This window comes from Salmo salar, chromosome 28 (genome assembly GCF_965601325.2).
Source record: "Salmo salar chromosome 28, fSalSal1, whole genome shotgun sequence".
Classification (NCBI taxonomy): domain Eukaryota; kingdom Metazoa; phylum Chordata; class Actinopteri; order Salmoniformes; family Salmonidae; genus Salmo; species Salmo salar.
This window is the reverse complement of record NC_138318.1, coordinates 17,553,559-17,566,444: the sequence shown is the minus strand read 5'-3', so window position 1 is coordinate 17,566,444 and position 12,886 is coordinate 17,553,559. Positions and strand designations below refer to the sequence as shown.

General features: G+C 40.9%; 1 protein-coding gene across 7 annotated transcripts in view; it reads right to left on the bottom strand.

Moving 5' to 3' along the window:
* The window catches only part of arhgap17a (Rho GTPase activating protein 17a), a 48,943-nt gene that overhangs the window by 11,901 nt on the left and 24,156 nt on the right, over nucleotides 1–12,886 (bottom strand). For 5 of the 7 annotated variants that reach the window (XM_014179686.3, XM_014179690.3, XM_014179689.3 and 2 more), the window contains exons 4-10: nucleotides 11,336–11,368; nucleotides 10,895–10,971; nucleotides 7,875–7,986; nucleotides 7,626–7,702; nucleotides 5,787–5,904; nucleotides 3,780–3,848; nucleotides 3,547–3,628 (exon numbers count right to left, since the gene is read on the bottom strand). In XM_014179686.3, the coding sequence (XP_014035161.1) occupies nucleotides 3,547–3,628; nucleotides 3,780–3,848; nucleotides 5,787–5,904; nucleotides 7,626–7,702; nucleotides 7,875–7,986; nucleotides 10,895–10,971; nucleotides 11,336–11,368 (568 nt within the window). The remainder of the gene's footprint in view (nucleotides 1–3,546; nucleotides 3,629–3,779; nucleotides 3,849–5,786; nucleotides 5,905–7,625; nucleotides 7,703–7,874; nucleotides 7,987–10,894; nucleotides 10,972–11,335; nucleotides 11,369–12,886) is intronic. The other 2 variants (XM_014179688.3, XM_082970497.1) reach the window with 1 other exon arrangement.

Genomic DNA, 12,886 nt, shown 5'->3' with positions numbered 1-12,886 from the left:
GGGGAGAGAAATCTTTTTTGGGAAGTACGTGAGGATTGTTCTGTACTAGAGGTCGACCGATTATGATTTTTCAACGCCAATAGTGATTATTGGAGGACCAGAAAAAGTCAATACCGATTAAATCGGCCGATATTATTTTTTATTTATTTATTTGTAATAATGACAATTACAACAATACTGAATGAACACTTATTTTAACTTAATATAATACAGGAATAAAATCAATTTAGCCTCAAATAAATAATGAAACATGTTCAATTTGGTTGAAATAATGCAAAAACAAAGTGTTGAAGAAGAAAGTAAAAGTGCAATATGTGCCATGTAAAAAAGCTAACGTTTAAGTTCCTTGCTCAGAACATATGAAAGCTGGTGGTTCCTTTTAACATGAGTCTTCAATATTCCCAGGTAAGAAGTTTTAGGTTGTAGTTATTATAGGACTATTTCTCTCTATACCATTTGTATTTCATATACCTTTGACTATTGGATGTTCTTATTGGCACTTTAGTACTGCCAATGTAACAGTATAGCTTCCGTCCCTCTCCTCGCCCCTACCTGGGCTCGAACCAGGAACACATCGACAACAGCCACCCTAGAAGCATCGTTACCCATCGCTCCACAAAAGCCGCGGCTCTTGCAGAGCAAGGGGAACAACTACTTCAAGGTCTCAGAGTGAGTGACGTCACCGATTGAAACGCTATTAGCGCGCACCCCGCTAACTAGCTAGCCATTTCATATCGGTTACACCAGCCTAATCTTGGGAGTTGAGAGGCTTGAAGTCATAAACAGCTCAATGCTTGAAGCACAGCGAAGAGCTGCTGGCAAATGCACAAAAGTGCTGTTTGAATGAATGCTTACGAGCCTGCTGCTGCCTACCACCGCTCAGTCAGACTGCTCTATCAAATCATAGACTTAATTATAACATAACACACAGAAATACGAGCCTTAGGTCATTAATATGGTCAAATCCGGAAACTATCATTTCGAAAACAAAACGTTTATTCTTTCAGTGAAATACGGAACCGTTCTGTATTTTATCTAACGGGTGGCATCCATAAGTCTAAATATTCCTGTTACATTGCACAACCTTCAATGTTATGTCGTAATTACGTAGAATTCTGGCAAATTAGTTCGCAACGAGCCAGGCGGCCCAAACTGTTGCATATACCCTGACTCTGTGTGCAATGAACGCAAGAGAAGTGACAATTTCCCTAGTTTAATATTGCCTGCTAACCTGGATTTCTTTTAACTAAATATGCAGGTTTAAAAAAATATACTTCTGTGTATTGATTTTAAGAAAGGCATTGATGTTTATGGTTAGGTACATTGGTGCAACGACAGTGCTTTTTTCGCAAATGTGCTTGTTAAATCACCCGTTTGGCAAAGTAGGCTGTGATTCGATGATAAATTAACAGGCACCGCATCTATTACATGCAACGCAGGACAAGCTAGATAAACGAGTAATATCATCAACCATGTGTAGTTAACTAGTGATTATGTTAAGATTGATAGTTTTTTATAAGATATGTTTAATGCTAGCTAGCACCTTACCTTGGCTCCTTGCTGCACTCGCATAACAGGTAGTCAGCCTGCCATGCAGGTTCCTCGTGGAGTGCAATGTAATCGGCCATGATCAGTGTCCAAAAATGCCGATTCCCGATTGTTATGAAAACATGAAATCGGCCCCAATTAAATTCGGTCGACCTCTAGTCTGTACAGTTCATTCGGAAAGTATTCTGACCCCTTTACTTTTTTCACATTGCTACATTTCAGCCTTATTCTAAAATAGATTTGTTTTTTTCCTCATCAATCTACACACAATACCCCATAATGACAAAGCGAAAACAGGTTAAGAAATATCTGCAAATGTATTAAAAAATTAAACTGAAATATTTTTTACGAAAGCATTCAGACCCTTTGCTATGAGACTCGAAATTGAGCTCAGGTGCGTCCTGTTTCCATTGATCATCCCTGAGATGTTTCTACAACTTGGAGTCCACCTGTGGTCAAATTAATTGATTGGACATGATTTAGAAAAGGCACACCTGTCTATATAAGGTCCCACAGTTGACAGTGCATGTCAGAGCAAAAACCAAGCCATGAGGTGGAAGGAATTGACCGTAGAGCTCCGAGACAGGATTGTGTTGATCTGGGGAAGGGTACCAAAACATTTCTGCAGCATTGAAGGTCCCCAAGAACACAGTGGCCTCCATTCTTACATGGAAGAAGTTTGGAACCACCAAAACTCTTCCTAGAGCTGGCCCCGCAGCCAAACTGAGCAATAGAGGGAGAAGGGCCTTTGTCAGGGACATGACCAAGAACCCGATGGTCACTGACAGAGCTCCAGACTTCCTCTGTGGAGATGGGAGAACCTTCCAGAAGGACAACCATCTTTGCAGCACTCCACCAATCAGGCCTTTATGTTAGAGTCACCAGACAGAAGCCACTCCTCAGTAAAAGGCCTCTCAGGACTCTCAGACCATGAGAAACAAGACTCTCTGGTCTGATGAAACCAAGATTGAATTCTTTGGCCTGAATGCCAAGCGTCACGTCTGGAGGAAACGTGGCACCATCCCTACGGTGAAGCATGGTGGCAGCATCATGCTGTGGGGATGTTTTTCAGCTGGAGGGACTGGGAGACTAGTCAGGATTGAGGGAAAGATGAATGGAGCAAAGTACAGAGAGCTCCTTGTTGAAAACCTGCTCCAGAGCGCTCAGGACCTCGGAAGGTGAACCTTCACCCAATTCTAACAGGACAAGGACCCTAAGCACACAGCCAAGACAACACAGGAATGGCTTCAGGACAAGTCTCTGAATGTCTTTGAGTGGACCAGCCAGAGCCCGGACTTGAACCCGATCGAACATCTCTGAAGAGACCTGAAAATAACTGTGCAGCAATGCTCCCCATCCAACCTGAAAGAGCTTGAGAGGATCTGCAGAGAGGAATGGGAGAAACTTCCCAAATACAGGTGTGCCATACTCAAGAAGACTTGAGGCTGTAATCGCTGCCAAAGGTGCTTCAACAAAGTACTGAGTAAAAGGTCAGAATACTTGTGTAAATGTGACATTTCAGTTTTACATTTTCAATACAGCTGCAAAAAAAACAAAAAAAAATGTTTTTTTGCTTTGTCATTATGAGGTATTGTGTGTAGATTGATGAGGGGAAAAAACAATGAAATCCATTTTAGAATAAGTCTAATGTAACAAAATGTGGAAAAAGTCAAGGGGTCTGAATACCTCCCAAATGCACTGTACAGACCAATCCTCACATCCTTCCCAAAAAATCTATACTCTCCACCCCACCCCCCTCTAGCCACAGGTCTGAATACTTTCCCGAATGCACTGTATCCTGCTGAGAGAGGTTTTAGGGGGGAGTACAATGAAGTTGTCCCTAGACACATTTGACGTAGTACTGCATTTCTTTCCATCATGGTTAAGGCTAGGATTGGACGAGGATAACTTCTGGGCATGTTCAACCAGCACGGGGAGAAAACTGTTGTACTGCACCTGACTGTCAGAGGGTTTTGGGGGGGCAGGAGTGTAGTGTACCTTGCTGTGCTTGGATGGTTGGCAGGACACTCTCCAGCACAGTCAGAGATTTTCTATGATAATCAGCTTGGGCCTCTAAGAGCTGGGAACACAACAGAACATTGTGGAGGGGGGGGGGGGGGGGGGGGTGAGAGAGAGAGAGAGTGTGTCAATCATCAACAATGAGGACTTCAAAATAAACAGCTCACCCAGTCAATCTACAGCTGTGAACATTCCCACACATGCACACCCACCATTACATAGTAGCGGGCATAGTCCCCTTCCTTTGAGAAGAAACTGTACATGTCTGCAGCCAGTTGGTCCTGAGAGAGAGGAGCACAGACCAGAGATCATTACAACCAGATGACAGAAGAACCAGCTCTCAGAACCAGCTCTCAGAACTTACATTTCAAACTTAAAACACATCATCCATTTAATGATAAAACATCACATCAACAGTCATTTCCCTATGCCCGTTTTATTATTGACCTAAGTGGTGAGTGGCGAAGGGGTCTAAGGCATTGCATCTCAATGCAAGAGGCGTCACTACAGTCCCTGGTTCGAATCCAGGCTGCATCACATCCGGCCGTGATTGTGAGTCCCATAGGGCAGCGCACAATTGGCCCAGCGTCGTCCGGGTTTGGCCATCATTGTATATAAGAATTTGTTCTACACTGACTTGCCTATTTAAATAAAAGGTAAAATATATTTTTTATCCACCTCTCTGGTCTCCATTATATCAACATGGAATCAATGTATTTCAGGTGGCAGCTCTGTTAGTGTTAGCGGTGGGTATGGCCATTGGGCCTTCCACAGTGAATCAAATCTGTCTGCTGTTAACAGGGCCTGGTAGAGCTGTAGGGTTCGTAGGACTAAACAGGCTTGGAGAGTAGAGGAAGGAAAACACACAGCCATGTAGTTTCCTGGACAGATGACCTGACACACACCACTCCATACAAAAACAATACACTGAATCAGCAACATACACAGAGAGACCACATGCGCTCACAAACACGAGCGCCCACACACACACACACACACACACACACAGCTGACTGGGCATTCTTCCTAAAGCAAGCAGCCACAACGTCACTGAGGTTGGAATGTCCACTTCTGCTCTCATGTACAGTACCAGTCAAATGTTTGGACACACCTACTCATTCCAGGGTTTTTCTTTGTTTTTACTATGTTCTACATTGTAGAATAATAGTGAAGACATCAAAACTATGACAAAAAAGATATGTAATCATGTAACCAAAAAAGTGATAAACAAAATAAAATATATTTTATATTTGAGATTCTTCAAAGTAGCCACCCTTTGAGTGTGCAAAGCTGTCATTAATATGAAATATATTCTGACTTGTTTAACACTTTTTTGGTTACTACATGATTCCATGTGTGTAGCTCTCTTCACGACAACAGACACAGGTTGGTTCCTTGAAACGGGCGTTTATTGCATTGCACGTCTTTTTCTCCGATGCATCCACGTCACGCCGTGAGAACTATATGTTTGAATGAACACAGTAACGTTGATAAATTATAGAGTACTGAAACAAAGAAATACAAATGGCACTCGGCGCAACAATACAAATGGCGCTTGGCGCGACAATACAAATAGAACTTGGCGCGACAATAAACAAAGTTCTATAGGTTGAACAAAATACCTCGTTGGCTGCTTGTCCTGAAAAGAGGTTCTTGAATCCTTAAAGTCCCTCGAAAGTCCCTTTACTATCTTTCTTAGCCTCTGCCATCAACAATTATGACTCAGACTAAGATCTGCTTAAGTTAGATTGCACACAGTCAATTAACAAATTCCGTAGCAGTAACACAACAGAGAACGTTAGTTCCGGGATGGAACATAAAAACACAAACAATGGCCTAACGTTAATTTACCTGTTACATCACATTTAAATTCTTATCTATACATCAATAAATCATTTATTTATTTACTACATCAAATAAACCTTGAATTATGTATTAATCATGCATAGTGAACACAGCATCTATGTAACAACACTTACAATGTGTGTTATTTCATAGTGTTGTTCATAGTGTCTTCCCTATTATTCTACAACGTAGAAAATTGTAAAATAAATAAAAACCCTTGAATGAGTAGGTGTGTCCAAACTATTGATTTGACAGAAATACAGTACCAAACATTCCATATTTCAACTTCCTCTTCTGCGAGCAGTTAACATTCGGGATTGAGGTCTGTGATTTATCCTAATTCATATAGCAGACTGGACGTCCGACAAACTTACCTTGCAGAGTTCCATTTTGTTCATAGCTTCGTCCACCTCTTCTTTGAGCAGGTCTGCCTTGGCCGTCAGTGCTTGCGTGTTTGTTCCTGAGATTATTGACTTGGTTGCCTGCAACCACCTGGAAGGGGTAGACCACACACACAAGGTTAGAAATTTGTTATAAACTTCAGAAAACATGTCATAAGCACAATATAACATGAATAAAGGTGATACATGTACAGTTGAAGTCGGAAGTTTACATAACCTTAGGTTGGAGTCATTAAAACTATTTTTTCAACCACTCCACAAACTTCTTGTTAAACTATAGTTTTGGCAAGTCGGTTAGGACATCTACTTTGGAAAAATGACTTGTGTCATGCACAACAATTGTTAACAGACAGATTTCACTTACAATTCACTGTATCACAATTCCAGTGGGTCAGAAGTTTACATACACTAAGTTGACTGTGCCTTTAAACAGCTTGGAAAATTCCAGAAAATGTCATGGCTTTAGAAGCTTCTGATAGGCTAATTGACAATTTTAGTATTCCATATAATTGGAGGTGTACCTGTGGATGTATTTCAAGGCCTACCTTCAAACTCAGTGCCTCTTTGCTTGACATCATGGGAAAATCAAAAAAAAGAATTGTAGACCTCAAGTCTGGTTCATCCTTGGGAGAAATTTCCAAACGCCTGAAGGTACCACGGTCATCTGTACAAACAATAGTACGCAAGAATAAACACCATGGGACCACGCAGCCGTCATACCGCTCAGGAAGGAGACGCGTTCTGTCTCCTAGAGATGAATGTACTTTGGTGCGAAAAGTGCAAATCAACCCCAGAACAACAGCAAAGGAACTTGTGAAGATGCTGGAGGAAACAGGTACAAAAGTATCTATATCCACAGTAAAACGAGTCCTATATCGACATAACCTGACAGGCCGCTCAGCAAGGAAGAAGCCACGGCTCCAAACCCACCATAAAAAAGCCAGAATACGGTTTGCAACTGCACATGGGGACAAAGATCGTACTTTTTGGAGAAATGTCCTCTGGTCTGATGAAACAAAAATAGAACTGTTTGGCCATAATGACCGTCGTTATGTTTGGAGGAAAAAGGGGGAGGCTTGCAAGCCGAAGAACACCATCCCAACCGTGAAGCACAGGGGTGGCAGCATCATGTTGTGGGAGTGCTTTGCCTCAGAAGGGACTGGTGCACTTCACAAAATAAATGGCATCACGAGGCAGTAAAATGATGTGGATATATTGAAGCAACATCTCAAGACATTAGTCAGGAAGTTAAAGCTTGGTCGCAAATTGGTCTTCCAAATGGACAATGACCCCAAGCATACTTCCAAAGTTGTGGCAAAACGGCTTAAGGACAACAAAGTCAAGGTATTGGAGTGGCCATCACAAAGCCCTGACCTCAATCCTATAGAAAATGTGTGGGCAGAAATGAAAAGTGTGTGTGAGCAAGGAGGCTTACAAACCTGACTCAGTTACACCAGCTCTGTCAGGAGCAATGGGCCAAAATTCACCCAACTTATTGTGGGAAGCTTGTGGAAGGCTACCCGAAACGTTTGACCCAAGTTAAACAATTTTAAAGGCAATGCTACCAAATACAAATTGAGTGCATGTAAACTTCTGACCCACTGGGAATGTGATGAAAAATAAAAGCTGAAATAAATCATTCTCTACTATTATTCTGACATTTCACATTCTTAAAATAAAGTGGTGATCCTAACTGACCTAAGACAGGGAATTTTTACTAGGATTAAATGTCGGGAATTGTGAAAAACTGAGTTTAAATGTATTTGGCTAAGGTGTATGTAAACTTCCGACTTCAACTGTACGTAGGCTCACCTCGCTCTGGCAGAATCGTAGTCCAGCACTAGCTTGGCTAGCTGCTTCCTCTGTTTCAGGATGTTGGGAATGTCCACCTGAGAATATGGACAGATCACATGCATATTAATAAGGTATGGTACTTTTCCAAATACATATTGACTCAATGATTCTTTGATGCTGTGTTGGAGTAAGAATTTACTTATATATTGGATACTCTTGAGACCGGTTTGGATGAAATAAGGCACTAGCTAGATCTCTCCTTCTCACCTCTGCTAGCTGGTTGAGTGGGTCTAGGACATCCTTCTCTATCTGGACCTCGTGCTGCAGCAGCTCTGATGCCAGCCTGTTCTCTGCCTCCCCACACACCTCCATCATCTTCCTGTCAGGAGACCCATACACACAGGTCATTCAGACGCCACAGGAAGAGCCACCGGATAAGCAGTTAATTACTTTCCTTCAAATAATATAAATAATGACTGAGAACAGCAGAGAGGGCCATCTACATGTCGCATTCGTCACTAGTCTTCTTTGGCACCACCTTTCAAATTCATCATCCACACATCTTGCACAAATGTGTCAAATGAGAGATTGACCTTCTCCTAAAAGCAGACAGTAGCTAGTTTTCCATCCAAATGGTGACAGCGTTTCATTCTAAAATCAGCCATAAAAACAATATGGGCAATTTCCCACCAGAGATGTGTTTCCATCAAATTGACTTGTTGTGGATAAAAGGCTGTGTGTAATGACATACTGCACATAAAAATATATTTTGCGGTTAAATTCCCATGGACCGAATAAAAAATACAAGTTACATGGGTTTCCATGGCATTTAACTCTACTGATGGTTTTCGCACCAAAACAATGGGTGTTATATAGCGAGCCCACTCTGGTATTGGCACGTGTGCTCTTGCCAACAGCTCACAGATACAGTGCGGGTACAGACTACTAGATGAGATTATTAGGGACATAAGAGCAAGATCATTTTTATTTGTCAAACGGCAGCCAAGCATCGGTGATCATGTAACCAGAATAAGACACTCAATATTTATTGGAAAGGAGAATCAAGCTCATCACCGTGCACTTTCACCACCCTGTGAAGTACATCGTCATTTATTTAATCTGTAGCCTAATAAACTGCACGCTTTCCCAAGTCGTAGTGGGAGGACTAGAGGTCGACCGATTAATCGACAAGGCCGATTAATTAGGGCCGATTTCAAGTTATAACAATCGGTAATCTGCATTTTTGGACGCCGATTACATTGCAATCCATGTGGAGACTGAGTGGCAGGCTGACCACCTGTTACGCGAGTGCAGCAAGGAGCCAAGGTAAGTTGCTAGCTAGCACTAAACTTATCTTATAAAAAACAATCAATATTAACATAATCACTAGTTAACTACACATGGTTGATGATATTACTAGTTTATCTGGCTTGTCCTGCATATAATCGACGCGGTGCCTGTTAATTTATCATTGAATCACAGCCTACTTCGCCAAACGGGTGATGATTTAACAAGCTCATTCGCGAAAAAAGCACCGCCGTCGCACCAATGTACCTAACCATAAACATCAATGCCTTTCTTAAAATCAATACACAAGTATATATTTTTTTAAACCTGCATATTTAGTTAAAATAAATTCAAGTTATCAGGCAATATTAACTAGGGAAATTGTGTCACTTCTCTTGCGTTCTGTGCAAGCAGAGTCAGGGTATACGCAGCAGTTTGGGCCGCCTGCGAACTGTGTGAAGACCATTTCTTCCTAACAAAGACTAATTCATTTGCCAGAATTTTACATAATTATGACATAACATTAAAGGTTGTGCAATGTAACAGGAATATTTAGATTTAGGTTTGCCACCCGTTCGATAAAATACGGAACGGTTCCGTATTTCACTGAAAGAATAAACGTTTTGTTTTCGAAATTATAGTTTCCGGATTTGACCATAATAATGACCAAAGGCTCATATGTGTGTGTTTTATTATATTATAATTAAGTCTATGATTTAATATTTGATAGAGCAGTCTGACTGAGCGATGGTAGGCAGCAGCAAGCTCGTCAGCATTTCATTCAAACAATATTAGAACGTCCAATAGTCAAAGGTATATGAAATACAAATGGTATAGAGAGAAATAGTCCTATAATTCCTATAACTACAACCTAAAATTTCTTAACTGGGAATATTGAAGACTCATGTTAATAGGAACCACTAGCTTTCATATGTTCTCATGTTCTGAGCAAGGAACTTAAACATTAGCTTTTTTACATGGCACATATTGCACTTTTACTTTCTTCTTCAACATTGTGTTTTTGCATTAAACATGTTTCATTATTTATTTGAGACTAAATTGATTTTATTTATGTATTATATTAATTAATTATATTAAATAAAATAAAAAAAACAGGCGATTAATCGGTATTGGCCTTTTCTGGTCCTCCAATAATCGGTATCGGGAAAAAAAATCATAATCGGTCGATCCCTAAGGAGGACCACACGTCATCGCGTGACTCCAAGTTTACTTCGATATGATAGTTCTTATAGAAATATTTACGCATAAAAGCATTTCAACTGACATTTCTCACATAATTAACTTTACCTACACAAAAAGATCCCACCTTGTCTAGCGTATTTTGTTTTGATGACATTTGGAAAGTTAACGACAAATGTTCAGTTTCAATCAGGCCTGTCAAGACATTTTTTATCCAACATGTACTTTACTCCCATAAAAAGATCCGATGGACCCCTTGGTAGTAACAGTAAAATCAATGGGTAGCTTCAAGTCACAGTTTCTAGATCCTCTTGTTTGAGTGCCTGTCCATTTCTGTCACTGTCTTACCATGCGAACAAGGCAACGGTGTAGCTAGTGTTGTTACATGGAGGAACTGTCTGGCACACATCCTCATTATGTGGATACACACAACCACACTAAGCACTTCCTGATCCTCCACGAAAACAAAAAATGACAGAAAATACAGTCGACAATAATAATAATAATAATGCCAGTTTGTTAGCTCTGAAAACATAGCCCCACATTCTCCATCCCCCTGAGCAAGGCAGTTAACCCACTGTTCCCCGGGTGCCAAAGACGTGGATGTCGATTTAAGGCAGCCCCCCACCTCTCTGATTCAGAGGGGTTGGTTTAAATGCGGAAGACATATTTCAGTTGAAGGCATTCAGTTGTACAACTGACTAGGTATCCCCCTTTCCCCTCTCTAAGGTTCATCTGTTCCATATAACCAGTGTCAGACAAATGGTTGGTTGTCTAACCTGTCAATCACCCTCACTCACCCAATCAGAGACTCCTCTCCCAGCTGACTGCCGCCGTCCACCATGGCTTGAGACAGCGCCGTCAGAGGAAGCTTTTTCTGTGAGGTGTGTGAGAAAGAGGGAAGAGAGAGATGTATATATTTATTAGATACCACAGCTGAGGCACCAACAATTTACTCATTCTAAGGTCAACAAAATATTTCTGATTAGCTTTTTAGGGTTTCAGTGGAGAGTCAATTTCCACTGTCATGAAGTTGGACAATAAAGAATGGTAGAAAGAATAAGGATGTTACGGTTATTGCTGTGTTAATAGCTACAGTACTTTGACATACTGTAAAAACTAGATACAGTATGATGCCTTTTCATTCCTTTCTATTCTCAAAGCTGGAATGAAAAGCATGGAAGGAGGGATGAGCAAGGCTGGAAATGTAGCTATGAGAAAAGTAAAATGTGTGTTTTTACCTGACCATTTCCTGTGTAAAGGCGTGGTACGGACTGGCATTGACACAATTGTACATGTTGGATCATGAGAAGTAAACAAAAACAAACAAATTGCTGATATAGAATATTATTTTCAAGCGGGTGGAATAATCTAGTGTTAAATCGGGATAAGTGAAGATTCAGTGGGATATACATTTCCAGTCAAAAGTTTGGACACCTACTCATTCAAGGGTTTTTCTTTATTTGTACATTGTAGAATAATAGTGAAGACACCGAAAATATGAAATAACACATGGAGTCATGTAGTAACCCAAAAAGAGTTAAACAAATCAAAATATAATTTATATTCTTCAAAGTAGCCACCCTTTGCCTTGATAACATTTTTGCACACTCTTGGCATTCTCTCAACCAGCTTCATGAGATAGTCACCTGGAATGAATTTCAATTAACAGGTGTGCCTTGTTAATAGTTAATTTGTGGAATTTCTTTCCTTCTTAATGTGTTTGAGCCAATCAGTTGTATTGTGACAAGGTAGGGGTGGTATACAGAAGATAGCCCTATTTGGTAAAAGACCAAGTCCATATTATGGAAAGAACAACTCAAATAAGCAAAGAGAAACGACAGTCCATCATTACTTTAAGAAATGAAGGTCAGTCAATCCAGAAAGTTTCTTCAAGTGCAGTCACAGTAACCAATCAGCACTGTGATCAAACTGGCTCTCATGAGGACAGCCACAGCAAATGAAGACCAAGAGTTACCTCTGCTGCAGAGGATAAGTTCATTAGAGTCACCAGTCTCAGAAATTGCAGCCCAAATAAATGCTTCAGAGTTCAAGTAACAGACACATCTCAACATCAAGTATTCAGAGGAGACTGCGTGAATCAGGCCTTCATGGTGGAATTGCTGCAAAGAAACCATTACTAAAGGACACCAATAAGAAGAAGAGACTTGCTTGGGCCAAGAAACACAAGCAATGGACATTAGACCAGTGGAAATCTTGAGATATTGGTTCTAACCGCCGTATCTTTGTGAGACGCAGAGTAGGTGAACGGATGATCTCTGCATGTGTGTTTCCCATCGTGAAGTATGGAGGTGGTGTGATGGTGCTTTGCTGGTGACACTGTCAGTGATTTATTTAGAGTTCAACGCACACATAACCAGCATGGCTACCACAGCATTCTGCAGTGATACGCCATCCCATCTGGTTTGCGCTTAGTGGGACTATCAGTTGTTGTTCAACAGGACAATGACCCAACACACCTCCAGCCTGTGTAAGGGCTATTTGACCAAGAAGGAGAGAGATGGAGTGATCCATCAGATGATCTGGCCTCCACAATCACCCGACCTCAACCCAATTGAGATGGTTTGAACCACAGAGTGAAGGAAAAGCAGCCAACAAGTGCTCAGCATATGTGGGAACTTCATCAAGACTGTTGGAAAAGCATTCCAGGTGAAGCTGGTTGAGAGAATGCCAAGAGTGTGCAAAGCTGCCATCAAGGCAAAGGGTGGCTACTTTGAAGAATATAAAATTAGATTTTGTAAACATTTTTGGTTACTACATGATTCATTGTG